Here is a 24,822-nt window from a genome sequence, read left to right as displayed (position 1 = left end):
CACCAAGTACTGTTGTTCATATACTCGTCTCGTGATGCTACTGAAGTTTGATTGAATTACTCGCAGTGGTTTCATTCTAGCAGGACAGTTTTGAAGTGAATATCTGTAGCTCAGAATAAAACGAATAACTAGTAATTTTAAAAATGCACAGGCAAAAATGTTTGCGTCACTTCGATCCTTTTCTGCAAAATGGACAAATAAATGAATAAAGATATTACATTTGAGCGTGGATACGACTTTTTTTACTACGAGGATTTATAACATGTTTTCTGGAGTACTTGATTCTGATCGGTCAATCCTTTTTAACGCTGTTTTGTAAATGTATCTGCACTGTTTCTGCATGTAAGCCAGTAAAATTAAAATAATTCCAATTTAAATCTATAATTCGTGTCCATTTATTTATTTGTTTGTTTATAAATATTTATGTATTTATTTATAAATATTTATTTATTTATAAATCAGATTTATTTGTACATTATCCCTTGCCGTTTCTATTTACTCATAGCATTTGATTTTGACATTTTCGTTGAGAGCATTTTTAAACTTTACAAACCCGTTACTTTTTATTTATTAAAATGCAATATTTAAATGTTCATTTCTCAGTTACTAGATTAAAACGTGCTCTGGTGATCTGGTTTTCTGCTGTTGATTATGTTTGTCTGCCTGATTTTTACTTTCACTTTGTAACCTAATATCCCGGAAGCCAAGGAGAAGTGCCTCTAGGCGGAATGTAACAAGGTATGTGTTACACAGATACAATGTTGCGTTTCTAATCAGTTTTAAATATGTTTTTCGGTAGCGGGAGAAATCTAATATTTGAAGTCAACTAACGAATAAATTAAAAGTTGCGTTGTTTCTGACAAGTAATGAAAGGGAACGCAGAAATGTCAACCTTTCGAATACCGAACTCTTTTTTTTTTGTTTCTCGTTTTGGTTTCTAATGTGTTTCTCTGAAGTTTGTCTGTGGCTCTTCATTCAAATGTCCGCCTTTGATCGTCGGGAAATATTTCAAGAGTTTTGTCAGAAAGAATGTTCTCTAAGCTACTTCCGCAGTCCTTCATGTAGAGGATGTTGTAATGTTTTCATTGGGTTTTCATTTGATTTGTTATGTTTGTGTTGCTCTAGGGAAGTTGTCTTTAGGAATAGAGGAACTATGGCTACAGCAGCGAGCCTGAGTCTTATGAAGTCTGGAGATCTGATCAAGAAAGAGCCTTTGGATTATGGAGGGTTTGGGGAAGTTTACCTGTGTTACCACAAAACCCTGGGCCAGGTGGTGCTGAAGACGGTCTACACCGGCCCTCCGCGCAACGGGTGAGTGTGGAGCATCTGCTCTGGCTTCAGATGCTCAGATGCCGTGGGAACTGACTGAGTTGAATGTGTCTGACTCAGCCGGCAGAAGCAGTCTCTTCTGGATGAAGGCAGTCTGATGAGCAGGTTAAGCCATCAGAGAGTGGTCAAGCTGCTGGGGGTTATTCTGGAGGACGGAGACTATTCTTTAGTCATGGAGCTCATTCCTAAAGGAAACCTGCTCACCATGCTGGAGACGGTAACTGGTGAAATATACATGAAGTTTCACATTTTTATCTGTCGAACACTGTTTGTCCAGAATGTCCAAAAACACACAGAATGTGTCAAAACAGGGTTAGCCCTTGTGCATCAATTTAAAAAGGTTAAACAGATCTCGACGAAATAGTCCATGTCATAAAATATTATATTTTAATATGTTTTTCCACTATCATAGCTGATCATAACTACCAAAACATCAATTTTCAGGATTTCAACACTTTAACTGTTTTAAGTTTGTTTACATAATGCAACTGTTGCTTAAAAAGAAAAGACAAAAATCAATTATTTTCCATATACTAAATGCTAAGATTGTGTTGTTTGTTTTGTGTTTTGGATTATTACAGTCTTGTATGTCAGTGATTAGCGATGACATTCATTTTGGTGCATTATTATTTTTTTGTGCAGTGTCAGATAAAAAAATAAAAAAAACATTCACATGCACACCAATTTGTCAGTATATGCATTTATATTATAAAAATAGTGAATTTATGTTTTGAAGCCAACAGAATGAAAGCCTATTAACAGGCTTGATTTTATGCTTAAATGGTGTTGGGATTAAATATTGCAACATTTTTGTCCTTAAGGTCCAGAGTGAAACTATTTTTGTACCTAAAGTAAAACAGATTTATGAAAGGAAATGATGGTGGAAAAACGTCAATACAAATACACATTTTTGACCAAATCTATGCTGTTTGCATTAACACACATTAAAAAAAAAAAAAAAAGTTTACAATAAAAGCTATTTAAAGGACAGCAGCATCCGTAGCGGTATTGATATCTTGATGTAAATGCAGGATCAGATCATGTGTCTTTAATGTGCAAAATGGACATTAGCTCTCTCTCAGGTGAATGCTTTCAACATTTCTGAACCCCTATAACTGTATTCACCTGCTGTCCAATATAACCTGCCCTTGCATGCACTAGTATACAAATTTCCTTTAGAGAATCACAGACAGTGCATGCAAAAGTAGTGAAATGTAGGGAAAAATGTGTCACTTTTTGATATCTTTAATAGTTTCCTCGTGTTTGGTGTTCCAGGTGCCTGTTCCAATATCTGTGAAAGGAAGGATCATTCTGGAGATCTTGGAGGGAATGGTTTATCTCACGGAGAACCAAGTCATTCACAAAGATCTCAAACCATTGAACATCCTGGTGGACAAGAATTTCCACATAAAGGTGTAGAGTTTATCTCTGAATTCCCCACAGAACTCCCTTTTTAAAAAGTTAAATACTCACATTATTGAAAATAATTACCCATAGTTTAGATTATGGTCTCTTCCAAAGGTACTACAATGTACCATTTAGTTACTAATATGTGACCCTGGAGCACAAAACCAGTCATAAGGGCCAATTTCCCGAAATTGAGATTTATGCATCATCTGAAAGCGGAATAAATAATCTTTCCATTGATGTATGGTTTGTTAGGATAGGACAATATTTGGCTGAGATATAACTATTTGAAAATCTGGAATCTGAGGGTGCAAAAAAATCTAAATATTGAGAAAATCATCTTTAAAGTTGTTCAAATGAAGTTCTTAGCAATGCATATTACTAATCAAAAATTAAGTTTTTATATATTCACAGTAGGACATTTACAAAATATCTTCATGGAACATGATCTTTACTTAATATCCTAATGATTTTTGGCATAAAAGAAAAATCTATAATTTTGACCCATACAATGTATTGTTGGCTATTGCTACAAATATACCCCAGCGACTTAACACTGCTTTTGTGCTGCAGGGACACATATGTGCACTTCAGCTACTAATATGCAGCCTTTAGGGGCAAATAAGGTACAAACATGTACCTTTTTCAAATAGCTTTTTTTCTGAAAGGAGAGAAGGATATGAATGTCTGCTTGAACTGCCTGATGCTAAAATTATAAAATATAATATTTATAGTTCTTTATGCATACTAAAGAACTGCACATCGTCGTGAAATGTAAAGTATATTATTGCACAACTCTCTATGTAAAGTCGAATATTTAGTACTTTATCCACATGCATAGAGTATAGCAAATATCAGCTGCTCGAATGCTTGTATCATCACAAAATATAAACTCTATTATCGCACAGCTCTAATCTGCTGAATGTGACTATAATGCATGAAGATATAAATATATTATAAACATTAACATCGTGATTTTGTGTAAAGCTGCTTCGAAAACCATGTGTATTGTGAAAAGCGCTTTAAAAATAGAGTTGACGTGAAGGATTTTGGTGCATGCTCTGAGCTGTGTTTGTTTGCTCCGCATCAGATCGCAGATCTGGGTCTGGCCACGTCTCAGATGTGGAGCAAGCTGACGAAAGAGGAGTCTCGCAGACAGAGTCATCTGGGCAAGAAGTCGTGTGCGCGCGCCGCAGGCACTCTGTGCTACATGGCTCCTGAGCACCTGAAGAGCATCAACACCCGCTCCACCGAGAAATCTGATGTCTACAGCTTCTCCATCGTCGTCTGGGTCATCCTCAGCGGCCGCGAGCCCTATGAGAGTGAGTCTGCCTTCAGAACTGTTCAGAATTCATTTTTCTTCAGTGGAATGTGTAGTAGGAATGTACAAAAAGGATGTAAAAGTAACAAAATTACTATTCATATGATTCATGTGCTATATTCTGTTGTATATAGCTTTTTGTGAGGAACAGACTGGAATAATAAAATAATAATAAAAATAAAATATATAAGTATGAATATGAATTTTCACTATTCCGGTCAGTTTACTCAGCACAGTTCCTCTTTCTCAAAGAAAAACAGAAGAGGCAATGATATACACATTTTAATAGGGCTGAACAATGAATCATATTTTAATTGTGCTTCTCTCGATTTATTAAGCTTAAAAATGCAATATTTGCCTGCTGGTTATTTATCCTAAAAATGTATCATTTGCGGTATCTTGCATTTGAACAATCCTCCACAAGCTTTCATGGCGGTTGCCAGATTTCAAGATTTTAAATCCCCCAATCAGAGCTTTTCTCTTAAATCAACCCATTTTTCTGCCCAGTGGTTTCATTAAAGGGATAGTTCACGCAAAAATTAAAATTCTGTTATCATTTACTGACTCTCCGGATATGTGGGTAACCAAACCGTTGACGGTAGCCATTGACTTCCATACTATTTTCTTCCATACTGTAGAAGTAAATGGCTACCGGCAACTGTTTGGTTACCCACATTCTTCAAATTTGTGTTCAACAGAAGAAAGAAACGAAGAACTTGAGGATGAGTAAATGATGACAGCATTTTTTTTTTTTTTCTCAGTGAACTATCCCTTTAATCTTCCCAACCTGGCAACCATGCGCACACGCTCTCTCTGCATTACAGAATAAGTGCTGATGAGCTGAAAACACCAGGAAACATGTCAGTCAGGGTTTAGTGATCTACATTGAGATACTGCTTAAATAAAAGTGTCATACAGACAATCTGATTTCTTTCACACGGTCATTTGTACTGTTTGCTGCGAGTAAACCATGCGAGTGCTTATGTGATAATAATTCTGATGAAATGTACCAAAAATGCAAAATGACATTTTTGAGCAAAATAATCGTGTTCGACTGTTTAACCATTATAATGCGGCACTATATTGTAGTATTAATGTGGTCATATGTGACCCTGGACCACAAAACCAGTCATAAGTGTCGATTTTTATTTCATATAAATAATCTTTCCATTGATGTATGGTTTGTTAGGATAGGACAATATTTGGCTGAGATACAACTATTTGAAAATCTGGAATCTGAGGGAGCAAAAAAATCTAAATTGAAAATCTGGAGTCTGAGGGTGCAAAAAAAATCAAAATATTGAGAAAATCATCTTTAAAGTTGTTCAAATTAAGTTCTTAGCAATGCATATTACTAATCACAAATTAAGTTTTGATATATTTACGGTAGGACATTTACAAAATATCTTCATGGAACATGATCTTTACTTAATATCCTAATGATTTTTGGCATAAAAGAAAAGTGGATAATTTTGACCCATACATTGTATTGTTGGCTATTGCTACAAATATACCCCAGCGACTTAACACTGCTTTTGTGCTCCAGGGTCACATATCTTTACATTTTTTTGTCATGATATAGTTCAACATGACCATTTCTGACCAATTAAGCAGCCTGTTTTTGTGCCATTGTGCTTTTAAGACTTTGCAATGCATGCAAATGCTCTTTAATATATTTGCAATGTAACAAACTCAAGCCCAAGATTCAGTACCCAGAAAGTGTGAATGAAAATGCTGTTTCTGTTTCTTCAGATGCCAGGAGTGAAGATCAGATCTGCCACTGTGTGTGTCAGGGTGAGCGTCCCGACGAAGCGCTGATCCCTCGAGACACTCCTCAAGACATCATCAAGCTCATGAAGACGTGCTGGAATGAAGACCCTCGAGACCGGCCCACATTTAAAGGTAGAAGCCTTGAGGGTTCGTCCTAAAGCCAGACGTGTTTAACAGGACACATTCATTTAGTTTTGAATGGAACAGAATGCAGCTGAACTACTTTTACTAGACACTGCATCCTAAACACACATTTGCGGGATTATACTGACATGTAGGATTAATTATGCAATTTGATTTTGTATTTTGAATCAGTTGACAGTTTTGGTATATCAGTGACAAATTATGAGAGACATTAATTTGTTGTTTATTACCTGACTGTTGACTTTGGGCCTGGATCACAGTCTCACAGCTACTGAACCTTTTATCTAATTTGCTTTATTTGTCTCTTTTTACAGATAGCTATGCAATTTTTGTGCCTTTTTATCAGAAGAAGCTGGCAGCAAATGTAAAAGCAGATTTGGAAAGTCTAATGGTGAGTGTTTTTTTCGGATGTCAGAACATATTGATTCACTGATTCTTTTACCCCATCATTCATCACAGGCGTTTAATATATTGCTGCTTTTATTGGATTACATGAATTAAGTTTAATTGATTAAGCTAATTTGATCTGATTACTGTGCATGACACAAGAGGTTGTCACTATTTTATATGGACAGTTTGAATATTCTATTATGTGCAATGTTTGAATCCTACATTTATGATTTTATTGCATTCAAGTTCTGTTTGAATGTATAATTTCTTAAGTATGTGTATTATTCATTCTTAATTAATTTTCATAATCGTGACACTGCTATGTGTTCCTTGCATCATGTTTTGTTTGTCTCTTAAAGGAACGGTTGCTTAAAAATGAAAAGTCATCCTTTACTCAACCTGCAAACATGATTTCTTCTGATCACTTTATATGATGATCAAAATTTAAGCTTTTAAATTTTTCATTTTAGGACAGCCATTGTTTAACCTAGAGATTATTTGTATTTTGCATACTCTCTAATGTAAGAGATCCAGTCAGGAAGTCTGTAAGTGAAATATAAGACAGTCATGCTAGTATTATTTTGCACAGAGATCGTATGAGGGCCCAGAGGAGCTGGTAGAAAAGCTGAAGTCCCTCACAACAGACTCGCTCACTCCTGAAGGTATGCTGATTTATTCAGTCATGTTTTATTTACACCAGCAACCGTTCAACACTGATTTATCATTGTGACATCAGATATATACTGTACATTTCACTTAAGACCACTTGTACATCAAATACAGTATATGCCATATTTTCTACAATATCTAACGCGTTTACCACCTGTTACAGTTTCACTTTAGATATATGCATCTTGGTGTTTATAATAAATGTTGTTGTTGTTGTTGTACAAACAATGTATGTTGTTTGTTTTATACTTGCATTTGTCATTCCTTTTCTATTCTGAATACCATTACATTGAAATAATGTATTGTGTAGTGAGGGGAACTAATATGCATAATGTTATTTACCAATATTTTACATTATCCCTTAGTTTTTCAAAAGCGTTAGTCGTAGTAATTAAATATTCTATAGTGGTGAACGGAAACTACAACAAATATCATTTTTGTGTACACATTTGCTCCAGTATCAAAATAAAAAATCGACAATAGGGTTTTTATGACTTTTTCACAATATGGAGAGATTGATTACGTTGGTCAGAAGAGAGAAAAATTTCGAATTTGATGTCACTCCCTCGGCCGTTGTATTAGAAACACAAGTTTTCTGTAATTTAATGCCAAGGTAATAAAACAGAAGTATAGTGTTATAAATGTTTGGGCTGCACAATAATGGTTAAACGGTTAATCACAATTATATTGTTCAAAAATATGATCGCAATTATTAATAACAATTATTGTCATTTTATTTTATTTTTTTATATCTCAGTCGAGATCGCTGAGCTCCAGCTTACATGTTTGCTGATGTTTTCAAATCATCTGCACTTTTTCTGTAACGTAGACAGAGTGAGTGCACATGGTTGCCAGGTTGGGAATATTAAGTAAACCCCTGGGCTCTGATTGGGGGATTTAAACTCTTGACATCTGGCAACCACAGCCATGACAGCTTATCCAAATTAAAATGTTTTCTGGATAAATAACCAGCGAGCAAATATCGCAGACGATTGTGTTCAAGCATTTTCAAATCATGACCACAATTGAAATACCTTTCGTCGTGCAGCCCTTCTAAAACGTACATTAAAGTTTGTAAAAATGAAAATATAAAAATATTGAAACAAACTTTAACAATGTTAATAACTGTGGAACCGTGTCATCACATTCACATTTCTGAATGCTATAATAAAATTTTACTTTGATCATGTGACCACGGATTTCTAAGAGCGAAAACACTTAATTCAAATAAGTTGTTTTCTAGTGTGTAAAAAAATTTTTTTGCAACAGTGTTGATTGTAGGTGAAGCACATCCAGCTAAAAGGAAACGTTCTCACAACTTTCACTAATGCTTTTTTTTAAAGTTATATAAATGTTAGGACAAAGCATTCTTAAAGACATGTTTATATAATGTTCTTATAAATGTATTAGTATTTGAGATGTGTTCTCAAAACATTGAGAGAACTTTCTTAGAACAACATTCTCGTCCTTGCGATGTTATTTGTACTTGATGAACGTTCTAAGAAATGTTTTTGTAACCTTTACATAACGTTCCGATCACAACAAGAGAACTTGACACTTTAACATTCTTAGAGTAAATGTTCAAATAACGTCATATTTTGCGTTAAAATAAAGTTAGCGCAATGCTGTAAGAAACGTATTTGTAACCTTTAAATAACATTCTAATCGCATCAAGAAAACATTGGACATTTCAGTGTTTCAGAAACATTTCAAAATGCATTTTTATAACCTAACTTTGTTACCTGGGATCAGATGCTTGTAAATGCAATGCTGACTGTTCTTCTTGTGTCTGCAGACCCTTCGCCGTGTTCCAGAGACTCTCCAGGGCCCTTGAGGAGCTCAGACATCGGTCCGGTGGAGGCCAGCATTGAAGACCTCAGCTTCAGGACCCCCGAAGAGTCTCTGCTGGAGGTGGACGCCGCGCCTCCCAGCTCTCCCAATCTGGAGCTCAAACTGGCACAAGAGTACAACTACCACAAATACGGCAGTCGTATAGTGGATCAGCCGGATGCCAGCGTTTATAACCCGCTCCCGCAGCAGCCAGCCAGCAGCAGGTGGGCCGGAGAGGCTTCTTCTGTCAAGTCTTGGACTAAACCCGCCGCTTACCCAAACCCAGAGGAAGAGCTCCATCCGAGACCTGCAAGCTCGTTTGAGGGTTTGCACAGGCCAGAACTGGCGAGTCAGCTCTCAGTGCCGTATTCTGACTACGACCGTCTTCAACATCCACTGTACAATCGCATCAAGTCCTGTCCTGATGGTGCATCTCCTGCAGCCGAGTCTTTCATGCTGGATTCACAGCCTGGCCTGCGTTTCTCGCCCGTCGTGTGTCCTCTGTCTGACTCGGGTACAGTTCACAATTCACAACTAACAAGTCATTTCTGTAGCACTTTATGCAATACTGATTGTGTCAAAGCAGCTTCACAGAGATAAATAGGAAATAGCAGAGACAATATGTGTCCCTGGAGCACAAAAGCAGTCTTAAGTCGCTGGGGGATATTTGTAGCAATAGCCAACAATACATTGTATGGGTCAAAATTATATATTTTTCTTTTCAGAATCAGAATCAGAAAGAGCTTTATTGCCAAGTATGTTTGCACATACAAGGAATTTGTTATAGTGTCACAAGCTTCCAGTACACGGAGACAACAATAACACACAGATAATAAAAATGAGATGTGAATAAAATACACATGCATAAATATAAACCACAAAAAAAGAATAAATTGTATGTACAGGTGTGCTATAGATAGAATAGGAATAGAATAAAATAAAATAAAATAAAGTTGTAGGGATGTACTAGGATTTAGGGTGATAAATAAGTATAAGGTTATTGCACATACTGTACTTTAATTGCACAATGGGAGAACATTAACTGTTCATGAGGTAGATTGCCTGGGGAAAGAAACTGTTCTTGTGCCTGGCTGTCCTGGTATTCGGTGCTCTGTAACGCCGACCAGATGGCAAAAGTTCAAAAAGGAGATGGCTTGGATGTGATGGATCCAGAGTGATTTTCTGAGCCCTTTTCCTCACTCTGGATGTATACAGTTCTTGGAGGGTAGGCAGGGGGGCACCAATAATCCTTTCAGCAGTCCGAACCGTTCTCTGTAGTCTTCTGATGTCTGATTTTGTAGCTGAACCAAACCAGACAGTTATTGAAGTGCACAGAACAGACTCGATGACGGCTGAGTAGAACTGCTTCAGCAGCTCCTGTGGCAGGTTGAATTCCCTCAGCTGGCGAAGGAAGTACAACCTCTGCTGGGCCTTTTTAACAGTGGAGTCAATGTGAGTGTCCCACTTCAGGTCCTGAGAGATGGTGGTGCCCAGGAATCTGAATGACTCCACTGCAGCCACAGTGCTGTCCATGATGGTGAGTGGGGGGAGTGCAGGGGGGTTCCTCCTGAAGTCCACGATCATCTCCACAGTTTTGAGGGTGTTCAGCTCAAAAGTTGTTATGACTGCACCAGACAGCCAGCTCTTTAACCTCCTGTCTGTAAGCAGACTCGTCTCCATCCTTGATGAGACCGATGACTGTAGTGTCATCTGCAAACTTCAGGAGCTTGACAGAGGGGTCTTTAGAGGTGCAGTCGTTGGTGTACAGGGAGAAGAGCAGTGGGGAGAGGACGCAACCCTGAGGGGCGCAAGTGCTGGTGGTGCGGCTGTTTGATGTGAATTTACCAATTCTCACTAGCTGTTGCCTATCTGTCAGAAAGCTGGTGATCCATTGACAGATAGAGCTAGGGACAGAGAGCTGGGTTAGTTTGGTCTGGAGGAGTGTTGGGATGATGGTGTTGAAAGCGGAGCTAAAGTCCACAAACAGGATCCTCACATAAGTCCCTGTTTTGTCCAGATGTTGCAGGATGAAGTGCAGTCCCATATTGACTGCATCATCCACGGACCTGTTTGCTCGGTAAGCAAACTGCAGGGGGTCTAGTAAGGGTCCAGTAATGTCCTTCAGATAAGCCAACACCAACCTCTCAAATGTCTTCATGACCACAGACGTTAGGGCCACAGGTCTGTAGTCATTAAGTCCTGTTATCTTGGGCTTCCTTGAGGACGGGGATGATGGTGGAGCGTTTGAAGCAGGCAGGGACTTTGCACAGCTCCAGTGATCTGTTGAAGATCTGTGAGAAGATGGGGGCCAGCTGGTCAGCGCAGGTTTTCAGACAGGCTGGTGTCACACCGTCTGGGCCTGGTGCTTTTCTTCTCTTGTTCTTTCTGAAGACCTGGCGCACATCATCCTCACTGATCTGAAACGTAGGAGTGGGGGAGAGGGGGGTTGCAGGAGGTGTTGATGGTTGTGTGGAGAGATGTTCAGAGCGGGTGTGGGGTGTTAGACTGGGAGTTTCAAATCTACAGTAAAACTCATTCAGGTCTTCAGCAAGTTGTTGATTGGCCTCAGTGCTGGGGGATGGTGTCTTGTAGTTGGTGATGTCCTTCAGGCCTTTCCACACTGATGCAGGCTCATTCGCAGAAAACTGGTGTTCTAGTTTTTTAGCGTAGTTCCTCTTGGCCACTCTAATCTCCTTATTCAGTGTGTTTCTGGCCTGATTGTACAAGACTCTGTCCCCCCTTTTGTAGGCGTCCTCTTTGGCCTGACGAAGATGACGAAGTTTTGCTGTAAACCATGGCTTATCATTATTGAATGTTAAATGAGTCCTGGTAGGGATGCACATGTCTTCACAGAAACTGATATATGATGTTACAGATTCCGTGAGCTCGTCCAGATCGTTGGTGGCTGCTTCAAAAACACTCCAATCAGTGCAGTCGAAACAGGCTTGCAATGCCTGCTCTGTTTCATTGGTCCATCTCTTTACAGACTTTACTACAGGTTTAGCAGATTTAAGTTTATGCCTGTAAGTCGGTATAAGATGAACCAGGCAGTGGTCAGAGAGTCCTACAGCTGCTCTGGGGACCGAGCGATATGCATCCTTTATTGTGGAGTAACAATGGTCCAGTATATTACTGTCTCTGGTGGGACATGTAACATGCTGTCTGTATTTTGGCAGTTCACGGGAGAGATTTGCTTTATTAAAGTCCCCGAGAATGATTAAAACAGAGTCCGGGTGTTGTTGTTCTGTCTCTGTGATCAGATCAGCGAGTTTCTGTAAAGCTGAGCTCACGTGCGCTTGCGGAGGAATGTAAATACTCACGAGAATGAACGAGTGAAACTCCCACGGTGAATAGAACGGCTTACAGTTAATGAAAAGCGCTTCTAGATCGGAACAGCATATCTTCTTTAACGCTGTAACATCTGTACACCACCTTTCGTTGATGTAAAAACATGTCCCGCCGCCGCGCGATTTCCCCGTTGATTCTGCGTCGCGGTCCGCTCTGAACAGCTGAAAGCCCAGCAGTTGTAGCGCGCTGTCCGGAATGGCACCCTTATGACTGGTTTTGTGCTCCAGGGTCACATATTGTCATTATTCAGCTCAAGTTAGTTCAGTGTTGGTTCTGTTCAGAAAGGGCATAATCACAATTTCACCTCTATTTATTAAGAATAATCATCTGTAATATTTGCTTGCTGGTTATTTATCCTGAAAACATTTCATGTTCATTTGGCATTTGCATTGGTAACAGGCCTCTACAAGCTTTCATCCTACCGTAAATATATCAAAACTTAATTTTTGATTAGTAATATGCATTGCTAAGAACTTCATTTGGACAACTTTAAAGATGATTTTCTCAATATTTAGATGTTTTTGCACCCTCAGATTCCAGATTTTCAAATAGTTGTATCTCAGCCAAATATTATCCTATCCTAACAAACCATACATCAATGGAAAGCTTATTTATTCAGCTTTCAGATGATGCATACATCTCAATTTCAAAAAAATTGACCCTTATGACTGGTTTTGTGCTCCAGGGTCACATATTGTCATTATTCAGCTCAAGTTAGTTCAGTGTTGGTTCTGTTCAGAAAGGGCATAATCACAATTTCACCTCTATTTATTAAGAATAATCATCTGTAATATTTGCTTGCTGGTTATTTATCCTGAAAACATTTCATGTTCATTTGGCATTTGCATTGGTAACAAGCCTCCACAAGCTTTCATGGTTGCGGTTGCCAGATTTCAAGAGTTTAAATCCCCCAATAAGAGCTGTGTTCATAAATGGAACTGTTTGAAATTCTTTTATGGTTTTAGTTTTAGTTAAAGGCAGGGAAGGTGATTTGGTTCAAAAACATTTTTTGTTATGCTGGTTGAAAGTCTGTTCACATCCCGATAGCAATCACTAAGTTAAGTGCTCTAAATGTATTTACTGTAATATTTGCTTGCTGGTTATTTATCCTGAAAACATTTCATGTTCATTTGGCATTTGCATTGGTAACAGGCCTCTACAAGCTTTCATGGTTGCGGTTGCCAGATTTCAAGAGTTTAAATCCCCCAATAAGAGCTGTGTTCATAAATGGAACTGTTTGAAATTCTTTTATGGTTTTAGTTTTAGTTAAAGGCAGGGAAGGTGATTTGGTTCAAAAACATTTTTTGTTATGCTGGTTGAAAGTCTGTTCACATCCCGATAGCAATCACTAAGTTAAGTGCTCTAAATGTATTTATATCGTCTGTGGAAGGTGTAGGACCATAAAATGTTCGTCCAATCACATTCCTCGGCCCGAGGATTACGATAGGCTGTCCTACCTGCCTGTCGACGTATGTATTTGCATACCTCCTCGCACCCTGTTCGCGCAGACATGATACGTCATCAGCGCATTCATTATGCTGTGTGCTTTGCACTGTAATGTTTTCTCACCGGTGAATGAGACATGAGCTAATCTGACAGTGTTGACTCCGTCTGTCATCGTGTCGCTGGTTAACCTCTGCTCTGCCCGTGTTTTGGAGGAGGCGTGGCTTTGGAAAGTGATTATACAGGAAGGGTGGGATCTTATGCTTTCAAACGCTGCTAGCCTCTCCGAAATCATCTACCCTACCTTTAACAACAATCTGATCCAAAAAATGTTATTTTGGGGCGGGGGTGGATTTTGGGTAGTTATATGAAAGTTTATAAAACGGAGAGTTCCGGTCCTTAATTCTGATTGGCTGAGCCGCGTTCGAAGCTGTTGTAAATATTAACTTAAATGATTTTAGCAAATGGCTGCAATATAACAAAGAGTGAAAAATTTAAGTGGGTCTGAATACTTTCCGTACCCACTGTATATATATATATATATATATATATATCATTTTCTCCTGATTTGTTTGGTTTTCCATTAGGGTGGCCTGTGGCCATCTCAAATGCCAGTGCGATTCAAATCGGGAGTTACAACACGATGAATTTGCGAGTCTCTGATAACAGCTCCTTGAGCTCGTTATCCGCTGGATCCATCAACAGAACCAGATATAATGAGCTTCTAATGACGTACGGTAAGACTCACTCTGTTTCAGACCTAGTGAGCTGCTATCTAATTAAGTATGTGCTAATTTGCATACATTTTCAGAACAAAAATCTAAACACTGAATTAAGTAACTTGTTACGTTAAGTTAACTTGTTTGATTTTTTTGACATATTAAAGGTCTTCACAGAGGGCATTTTGGATTTCTCTTATTTATCATTCATATAAAATATAATAAATATATTCATATAAAATAAGAATAAAAATGTAAAGTTTGGTGTACGTAAGTGCTGCTGAAGTTGGAGACTGTGACTACAGATGCAAATAGATTAAGTGCAATTAAAGCAACACCTAAATGTGTATTTTGGATGTTTTTTTACACTAGTTTGTAACAACACATGAAAAAGCCAAACAGCCCAAAATTGACCAATGCATGCTTTTAGCCTTAACAAAGCCCTTGTTTTATAGTAATCCTGATCAAATGATTAAACTCTCATTGCTTCATATGTGCCAGATCTGATTGACTTTCTCTGTTTGATTGTGTTGTGATGATCAGAGGAGCATACGGTCACTGAGAGCCACCTGGAGGCCGTGCGTCAGAATGTGGGGGGAAACTGGAAGCAGGTGGCTCGTAAACTGGGGCTGACAGACATAGACGTGGACACCATCGAGCATGACTACGACCGCGACGGTTTGGCAGAGAAGGTGCACCAGATGCTGGAGCGCTGGAAGATGAAGGAGGGTCTGCTGGGCATCACCGTGGGTAAACTGTGCCATGCGCTGGAGGGCTGCATCAAACCCAACGTACTGCTGCAGCTGCTGCTGAAGTGTCAAGACGCCGCTGGAGTGCCTTGAAATGCCACCTTGTGCTTGTGTCATAATCTTCTCTGGAGGGAATCAGATTGGGTAAAGGGGCATTTATAGAACTCTAACAACCTTCATCAAACAGTGAAACATTACAAAGACGTACAGTATTTCTGACTTCCTATCAGGCTGTGTTCATGGTGTTGGATGCTACGGCATAATGATTACAATTTTGTGAACTATTCATAGCACAAAAGTTATCTTCCTGCCATGTGATCTGAGTTCATCATTGATTCATACAAAGTGCCTTTTTCCTGAACCTGATCAGCTGAATCAGTCTTTATATTTCAGAATCACTTGTCATGATTGTAAGATGCTTTATGATTTTTTTTTTCTGTTTAGAGATTTCTTTAAAATTAAATACTGGTATATAGATCAGTGACAAGAGTTTGCATGTTCCAACTTTACCCACAGGCTTCCCCACATGTCTGTGTGTGTGTGTGTGTGTGTGTGTGTCTGTGTGTGTGTACTATGTATACCACAGCATGTATGTTTTCATTAATTACATTTTTCCACATCCCAGGGATGATGATGTGGAATTTGAATTGGAAAGACAGGTAATTGGAAATGAATCGCAGTTCATTATTGAGTTCAACACAGTCAGAACAGTGGAGTTTCATTAGTTAAACACAAGTCTGGGGGGAAAGGAAAGAAAAAAAATTAAAGTTCACGAAATATGCCTGTTTATTGATTGCAATCCAGAATTTTGAAAGTTTTTTTGAACAAAAAAACTAAGCAAACATTACAAATGACATTATAAATATAATATCATAGCCACAAATTAAGAAATAGTCCCCATGTTCGCCAACCACGTTTAAAGGGAGCCTGGCACATGACACGAAATAATATATTTATTGTGGCCACGAATTACAAACTCGTTCTCTCAAGCTAACAAATTAAGACAGTGCTGGGGATTACATGCACTCATAATTAGAGTACATTACATTTTATAATGCTCGTAATCAGATTACATTTTTTATGGATTACATGATTACATATTATTCACACAATGGTAGTAAATTATTCATAATTTATTGATTCTTTTTTCTTTTAAAGAATGTCAGCTGTTGGTTACATTGATATGCAGGTAAACCAATTAAATTTCTATTTTTAGTGTTCAAGTGTTTAAACAACTCATTTAATTTGACATTTTTATGATTTAATTCATTTTTAGCTTTTTATCCACTCAAACACCCACTGCAGTTCTTACATTAAGCCCATAGGAAACCCTGGTTTAATGTAATGTTTAATGCATTTTATCATGTTGATATAAAAAAATGGAATATATTTTCTTTCCCTTTCCTTTTTCTGTCTGTATGGCACGTTTAATGGTAAGTTTAAAACAAGTCATCTAAAAAGTCGTCAGAATACATTACGTTACAAACTAGTTTTCATCATGTAATCTGTGATCAGTAACAGACTCTAATTTGTAAGTAATCTACTCAGATCTGCTCTTTAATGTCTTTACTGTACAAGTCATTAGTCCCTTATTTCTTTCATTCGTCATATATATTTTACAGCATTTAGTCATCTTGGTTAATGTTGCTTTATATACTGATGTAGTCCGTGTTTCATGTGTAATGTCAGATTTGCTTTTAAGGTGCACACAATTATTTAAAATGTAATATAAACAATTTATTAGTCCGTTATAAATGACCTTATCGTTTGTCTTATAATATGTTTAAGAGAAAATGCATGCTTTATTTAAATCTTTATTGTCTTTCACAGGAAATGTTTTCTAAATACAGTGAACATTAGAGAGGAAAAAAATGTCTAGTTTTTAATAGCGAGAGGAAAATACAGAACGAGGATTGTTTTCATATTAAACATCACAACAGACATTCATATCACTCAGTTTATGAAAATATATTAGATTTCAAGTAAGAGAACTCGGAAGCATTTACATATAATCAGTGAACCAAACATATGTTTATTTGTTTTTTTTTAGATATACAAAACTGTTGCCTAATGAAGTTACATTTTGCTGAATAAATTATTTAGAGAGAGCTGTTGATAAGATTGTTGAATGGCCATTTTCTGTTGTTTGAGATACAAAATAGGTGGTTATGTAGGATATTTCTTGAAAGAAATTTTTGAAAATGAGAATTGTGATTAAAAAAGTAGGTGTAATTAATAATGGCTACTCCTTGGTTACTGTCAGTCTTGGTAAATTTAGTTATATAGCCTATATATATATATATATATAGAATCTGCTCCTGATTCCACAAATAGTACAATAGCAAATGTGTTGACTAAAAAAAGAGCCTCGATAATAAAACATACAGGGACCATCGGAGAGCTATGCAGAAGCGTTTTGTGAATAAAAACTTCCCTGAAGCAATCACACTGCTTCATAAAGTTTGCATACACCACTGGATTTGAAACTCTTTGATCAGACTAAAACTACAGGTTCTGTTCTCATGAAATCAGTTTTTATTTCTGGCAATTTCATAATATACAATTAGAACAATATACACTAGTACATTACTGAGCTTAAGCGATAATATAATAATCATAAACAACATTACTGACATGTTATTCATCATTAATAACTAACACATGTCTAACAAAGACTGCATGCTTACTGTAACGCAGGCGCACAATAACAAAACTGGAATGTGTTTTTCACCTGGTTAGTCAAGCCACTAACGTAAGAGCATTTCTATATCAGCAGAAAGCATTGTTTAATTCTCAATTCATCACTATCGCTTAGTTTGACAAAATGGTATTACATGGAAATAACAACAATTAGGTTAATAGACATCAATGTCACTGATAATTAATTTGGTACTATTGCTCCTCCCAAACATTTAAGTACAAACCTATAGACCCAAATTTAAGATTTATGTACTTGAATTGCATATAAAATGTTCATCCATTTGGATTACTAACATAAACTAAATGTGATGCATATTTGTCAGTCATGCACAACTGAAACAGGCACTGATAACAGATTTCTGTAATAATATTAATAAAATGAGTTTGTATTCAATACACAATACCCAGGTTTATATATTTATCATCAATAAATCCAATTTGTTTCACTCTCATTCATTTTAACTGAATATTGCTTGTTCCAACACTAGCTATATTTGAACTCTTCATACTTTTTAACTGAATACATGTAATAGTTTTCAGAATGAACAGCTGTATGCTGATTCTAAGCAATTTGAATAAATGCATTTTAATTTAATTTATTTATTTAGTTAGTTAGTTAACCAGTTTCATTTATGCATGACTGGGCAAATATTCATCACATTAAAGGAATAGTTCACCCAAAAATGAACATTTGCTGAAAATGTGTTCACCCTCAGGGCATCCCAGATCAGGATGAGTTTGTTTCTTCATCGGGTTTGGAGAAATGTAGCATTGCATCAGTGTCTCAGCGATGGATGCTCTGCAGTGAATGGGTGCCGTCAGAATGAGAGTCCAAACAAAGCTTTATTATGCATTATGGACTCAATGTATTTTAGTTACAAACGTCTTAATGCTGGATTTGTCTCAGCTTTTGTCTTCTCCAGATGTTAACTGATGGACTGGAGTGCTGTGGATTACTTGTGGATTATTGTGATGTTTTTATCAGCTGTTTGGACTCTCATTCTTACACCAAAAACATCATAATTTAGAAGTAATAGGCTATGATTGGCTAACAGTTGTGTTTGTTTGACAGTCTACATCCTTCACAGATATACGCTGCTGTGATTTAGGTTAAAAACGCATAAATACTCAGTACATATCAAGCGATCTGTAATAACAGACAAAGCAATAGTGAGCACATAATAAAAACAGTTCCTTGCAAAGACTGTTTGAGGGGATTTTTAGTGCGCGTGCTTCAGGTGTAGACGCTCAGAAAAGGCGCTTGTCAGAACAGCACGCGAATGAAATGTTTAACCAGCGAGGCTTTAAAGCACATGCAAATAATGTACTTTTGTGATTGCGAATAAGTGCAGTGTACAGTATATTGAGACGGAGGCACCAGAACTGCAGCTGATAGAATAAGATACTACCATATTTAACTTGGATAAAGTTGGTTTTATATTCGCACATTCACACATTACCATAAGTTTCTAATTATATGTGCAATAAAGTTATTTTTGCAAATTCTAATCAGCAACATGACTGTCAACCTACTACATTTTTTTTCCACAATCGATCAAAACGGCCAAGTATAGTTTTAATGGCATACTTACTTGCGAATGTCCACCGAATGTCCAATGTAGAGCAGAAAACAAGATAGGGACCGTCTAAAAAGTTTAAATTTTTTAATTGTGTGCAAACAGACAACAACTTTGTAGCCAACTACAGATGTCCCAGCAACTATCACTCACATTATGCCTTCTAATGCTATAGATTTTCCTTTAGCAACAATAAAAATTGCATTATAATGATGTTTTTTGAAAAGATGTTTGGGAAACGAAAAATAATGAACATGTACGTGAACTGTAATTTGGTAGCAATCCAGTGGAAAGTGGAAAATCACCTGGAATCTCCTGAACATAGTTAATCGCTTCATTTTACAACTGTTTTTATTTATATCTTTGCTTCAAAATGAAAAAGACCTGTGTTGGTTTGTTATGGTTTTAACAATGACATATGCTTTATCCCAATAGGTTTTGAAAGCATGGGCCGACTACTCCAAAGCCAGTTGGAACATCTTGTCTGGAGCCTACAGAACATACTACAGCCCATGTCTTGCTGTTTTATTCACCTGTTTTTCTGGGTTTAGTGTATCTCACTCATAGGTTTCTTTTAAGAAATTAAGATCCTTGGATTCTTCACATGGCTCTTATCTGGCCTGTGGTAACTTGCTATTGTTATGCATACTTTGTTTGAGGAGAGGGGCGATGTGTAAGTTAGTTCTGGGAAAGACGGGCACAGCCAGTGTATGGGACTGGACTTGAATGACCCAGATCAGTTACAGTTTTTCACAATCGATTTGGCACATTTCTCCAATCTCAGGTTACTGTTCTGAAAACATCTTACACAGTGATCTGAACACTTTATAATTGTCCCAAACAGATCGTTGTTGTTTTCATTCATGTCATGCAAATTACAAATCATGCAAATCATTTTCTCAAAACACTGTGAACAAAACTCTCAAATGTTTTCGTAAGTTAATACAACTAACCAGTAAAAAACAATTGTAGCTCCTTTTATTGGTTTTATACAAATCACAAACATTGATTTGTCCAAACACAACAAACAACACTCTGTAATCTGTCACATCATCAAATGCACAACCACAAACTAATAACTGCTCGCTTAATAACAGACAACAAAGGAAATGCAGTTTTTCTAATTGTTAACACATTTATCTCAATTGCTTAAAAGGGGAAAAATATACAAAGAGCAAGAAAAAATATGTAAAGGGTGGTGGGGGGGGGTAGATGAGTAGAGTGCAGGCCATTGGTGTAAAGATCATGAGGAGAAACTGTAAGAAGACATGGACAGAGAAGAAGTGGACAGCACAGTGGAAGGAGAGATAGAAGGTTCAGACCAATTTCAAATCAAAGCAGTTACCCTAATTGACCATGTACGAAATCACGGCCTCTCCTTTAGAGAAGCTGGGGGACAGATCTAAAGAGTTTGTGAACGCACTTCTATATTTCTATATAAATATCGTACTGTAGAGATGTTGAGACAGGAGCTAACCTTCTCGCATTTTTCCCCGCTATGATGTAAACACAGCAAGAATGTAGTGTGGATAAAATGCAGTGCAGATGAAATTCTCTTCCAGTTGTAAATGAAAGTCAAGATCAATAATTCAGCATAACTCATGTACAAATGCAAACACACACACACACGTACGCGCCTGTATAGTTTACACGATACATACAAAACAAAACTCCCTGTTGAAGAACTTTGCAATACATGTATTTTCATTAGTGTTTTTGTGCATCTACAGCTCAATATGTTTCAATACAGAACAAACCTGTAGATTTGATGTTAATATTTACTTGTAATAAACGCTTTACTAGAAAGCACTGTATGAATGCGATAGTAGCGAAGAAACACCTGCCAGCTTATGGGGTGTTTTGACTTGAGTACACTGTTACAACAGTTACGAGTCTGACAAAGCAAATGAATAAATGTTCCATTGTAACAGACAAGATAAATACGATAAACACTCCTGACACACCATTAGTTAGAATTGATAACTTAAAAATGTTCATTAGAAAATTACAAAATACACAGACATCCATTATTGTTTGAAACGTTTTTAAAGTATTTGTTTCAACTATTAAAATTTTGATGAAGAGGGTATACTTCAGACATTTTTATTCAGAAACATTAATTTCTCAACTGTTTTAGGGCTAAGGCGATTTCTTTTTTTTGACACAACTTCTCCTGCCTTTGAAAACACCCTATCGCAAGGCACAGATGAAGCCGGGGTACATAAATACTTGACAGCAAGCCTATACAGATGAGGATATATAAGCTTCTGTCTCTCCCAGTACTGCAGGGGGTCCTCTAATCGCCCAATATTTGGTTCGGCAAGGTACCGCTGGACTTCCACACTAGCGTCTGCTGTAACGCTGTGCCTTCTTCTCGACTCCATCACACTGTCATCCAGATGACGCCACAGTTTGTTACCTAAGAAGTATACAAAGACCTTGTTAGTGAGTGTAGTTATTAATCCAAAATGACCTCAAAACCAAAAACCAAATTACCTGGAGTTACAAGTTCAGCCCCGTGTGATGCTGATGGTTGAGCTGCAGAGCTAACTATGGCAGCACACTCTGATGTAAGCCTTTTTATGGCCTCGTTGGCTTTTGTAGGACTAAAAAATCCCATCGCTTTGAACCTAGGGTCCAGCATTGTTGCAAGCGACATGATGCTCATAGACTGCAATGTGTTGAGCTTCTCCATTAACTGTCTTTTCAGATGCTCTCCCATTTGTCTTGCCACTGGAGATGCCATATTCTTCATCTCTTCCTGCAGATTTTCATCTAGCATTTTAAGCAGTGGCAATACCTTAGACCCAGAAACCTTCTTTTCTTCTGACAGCTCCACAGTGGCATCATTAAAGCCAGAGAGCAATGAAAGGCATGCAGTCACAGAGGTGAGCTCATCAGAGCTCAGTGGGGGTATCTCAGTGGCCAGACTGGCTAAAGCTGCCCGCACTGGCTCTTTGAGCTCCACCAGACGGTGCAGCATTTGAAAGGTGCTGTTCCAGCGGTTCTCCACCTCCTGAAGGAGCTTCAGCGTAGGCCTTCCCATCTGCTGTTGCAGCTGTGCAAGCTTTTCCTTTAAAAAAGAGTAGCAATTAATTTTTATAAAGTGGATAGTTCCGGTCCTTGATTCTGATTGGCTGAGCCGCGTTCTAAGCTGTTGTGAATTACTCTACAAACATACACCTTTGTTTACTTCTGTGTGTTGCTCGGCAACCACTTTGTTGCAACCACAACTATCTGGAATCTGAGGGTGCAAAACAATCAAAATATTGAGAAAATCGCCTTTAAATTTGTCCAAATGAAGTTCTTAGCAATGCATATTACTAATCAAAAATTAAGTTTTGATATATATACAGTAGGACATTTACAAAATATCTTCATGGAACATGATCTTTACTTAATATCCTAATGATTTTTGGCATAAAAGAAAAATCAATAATTTTGACCCATACAATGTATTGCTGGCTATTGCTACAAATATACCCCAGCGACTTAACACTGCTTTTGTGCTGCAGGGACACATATGGAATAACTGTTTTATAAAAGCAATAAGCCCCGTGAAGCCGTGGTTTACAGTGAATTTATAACAGCTACTCCACTTTGCGTCGTGCCTAACAACGCCCCTTAGCTGTTATAAATTCACTGTAAACCACGGCTTCACGGGCTTATTGCTTTAAATTGTCACAGCAGTAGTAACACAAGCAGAAATTGTAACAGACTCAAAGAACACACCTTAGCAGTGACGCTGCTTCTGAAGTATCCCACGAGCTTCCTCGCCTTGGCCCGAATATCAGCGAGCGCAGGGGTCTGGTCAAGAGCCTTTTTAACTATCAGGTTAAGAGTGTGTGCAATGCAGACCGTGTGACGGAGCCTCAGCTCCCTGCCACAGGCGATCATATTAGCAGCACCATCTGTAACCAGGCATGTTACATTGTTGGTTATCCCCCATTCCTCCATGAGGGAGGCTTTCAAGTGAGCTAAATTTTCAGCAGTGTGTGCCTGGGGAAATTTGAGCACTCCTAACAGAACTGAATTGAGACAGGTGTTGCTGTCAACAAAGTGGCAAGCTACTGCCAGGTAGGCACCCATGTTGATGGACGTCCACAGGTCAGACGTCAGGCTCACTGCAGTCACCTTCTTCACGTCAGCTTTGGCCTTCTCCTTGGACTCGGCATATTTCGCCTCCACCATGGCCTTTACAGCCTAAAGGAAAGAAGAAGCAGTGCTTAATTGCCAAATGCAATATTGTAATACTCTTTTGCTTAATGCATGGACCTATACACACCTGCCTTGTGGGAAGAACATAGCTTGGGTCTAGTTTCTGAACAAAGTCCCTGAATCCCACATCCTCCACAATACTAAATGGCTGTGTGTCTTTCACAATCATTGTGACCAGGGCCTCATCCAGCTCTTGTTTTCTGGTAGCTAGAAAAAAAAGAGAAGCTGAGTAAATAAAGCATTTTTTACCTTTCTTTCATTTGCATGGTTTACAAAAATCAGGATGGAACAGTGTATAATATTTGTAATGACACACCTTGGCTGGGCCCACATCCATTTCTCTCCTTGTTCTCATGCAATGCACGGTAATGCCTTATCATGGATGAAGTGTTATTATTGTACCCCAATTCCTTAGAGCACAACATACACTTCACCTTTGAATAAAAGATAGTAAGAAATTATGAAATTGAATTTTTTTTTTCTTACAAATACAATGCATTGGTAATAATGTATGTATATATGTACTGTATGTATATATGCCTACCTTGTTAGAAGAAATCTGATCAAAGTATTCCCATACAGGGGAAGTCTTTCTCTTTTTTGCTGGCTCCAAAGAAACAACAAGCAACAATATCAAATAAGCTACACTATCAAATAACCCAAGCTCACCTCTATCACAACCACACATCCCATGGGTTTATATAGCTGTCAAAAAGTCGCGCCAAGATTCGAACCGATTCCTGAACCAGTCCATATTTACGATAAAGCAGATCGCGGAGACATTTTAATCGATCAAAAATCGTCATATGGCACACCCCTAGTTAATTATTAAATGTTATTTATTAAAGTTATTTATTCATTGTAAGTTTTCACTAAACATTTGCACAATGTTATATATATATATATATATATACTGTATATATAGGGTACAACGGAGCTAAAGGCACCCCTTAAGAAAAAATGTGCTTTTCACTGCACCTAAAATATATAATTGCAGAAAGAATATGTATGTTGTATTGAACATTAATGGAGCAACAGATTTTGTGTGAAAATAAATCATTCAAGTTGTTTACTTTGTTTAAAAATCTTATAAATGTACCCCACACACGGTATTGATACAAATACTTCAGCTAAAATAATGTTTTTTAAATAATGTCTAAGTTAATACTTGTTCAAAACAATCACTTTAGCAAAGTTTGTACTATTTT

General features: G+C 37.6%; 2 protein-coding genes across 3 annotated transcripts; one reads left to right on the top strand and one right to left on the bottom strand.

The window, feature by feature from the left end:
* The first annotated feature begins 694 nt into the window (after positions 1 to 694).
* On the top strand, positions 695 to 16,231 carry LOC107724045 (receptor-interacting serine/threonine-protein kinase 1-like). 2 transcript variants are annotated; one of them, XM_016532822.1, is made up of 11 exons: positions 695 to 738; positions 1,126 to 1,311; positions 1,390 to 1,546; positions 2,605 to 2,742; positions 3,827 to 4,058; positions 5,810 to 5,959; positions 6,286 to 6,362; positions 6,951 to 7,023; positions 8,826 to 9,374; positions 14,239 to 14,388; positions 14,914 to 16,231. In XM_016532822.1, the coding sequence occupies exons 2-11, from the start codon at positions 1,154 to 1,156 to the stop codon at positions 15,210 to 15,212; spliced, it is 1,983 nt and encodes a 660-aa protein (XP_016388308.1). In that variant the 5' UTR covers positions 695 to 738; positions 1,126 to 1,153; the 3' UTR covers positions 15,213 to 16,231. The 2 variants fall into 2 exon arrangements, with proteins under 2 accessions (XP_016388308.1, XP_016388309.1); XM_016532823.1 differs by lacking the exon at positions 14,239 to 14,388.
* A 4,128-nt stretch (positions 16,232 to 20,359) lies between these two features.
* LOC107724047 (zinc finger BED domain-containing protein 4-like) lies at positions 20,360 to 24,428 on the bottom strand. The gene is made up of 6 exons (XM_016532826.1): positions 24,159 to 24,428; positions 23,931 to 24,048; positions 23,682 to 23,821; positions 23,129 to 23,599; positions 21,893 to 22,469; positions 20,360 to 21,815 (listed from the first exon to the last, which is right to left on the bottom strand). Exons 1-6 carry the CDS (start codon positions 24,300 to 24,302, stop codon positions 21,490 to 21,492), a joined length of 1,776 nt encoding a protein of 591 aa, XP_016388312.1. The 5' UTR covers positions 24,303 to 24,428; the 3' UTR covers positions 20,360 to 21,489.
* Between the last annotated feature and the right edge of the window lie 394 nt (positions 24,429 to 24,822).

The sequence above is a fragment of the Sinocyclocheilus rhinocerous genome, unplaced genomic scaffold (assembly GCF_001515625.1).
Source record: "Sinocyclocheilus rhinocerous isolate Xijiao unplaced genomic scaffold, SAMN03320098_v1.1 scaffold3382, whole genome shotgun sequence".
Lineage (NCBI taxonomy): Eukaryota > Metazoa > Chordata > Actinopteri > Cypriniformes > Cyprinidae > Sinocyclocheilus > Sinocyclocheilus rhinocerous.
The sequence above is the reverse complement of the archived record's forward strand: the minus strand, read 5'-3'. Positions and strand labels throughout refer to the sequence as shown.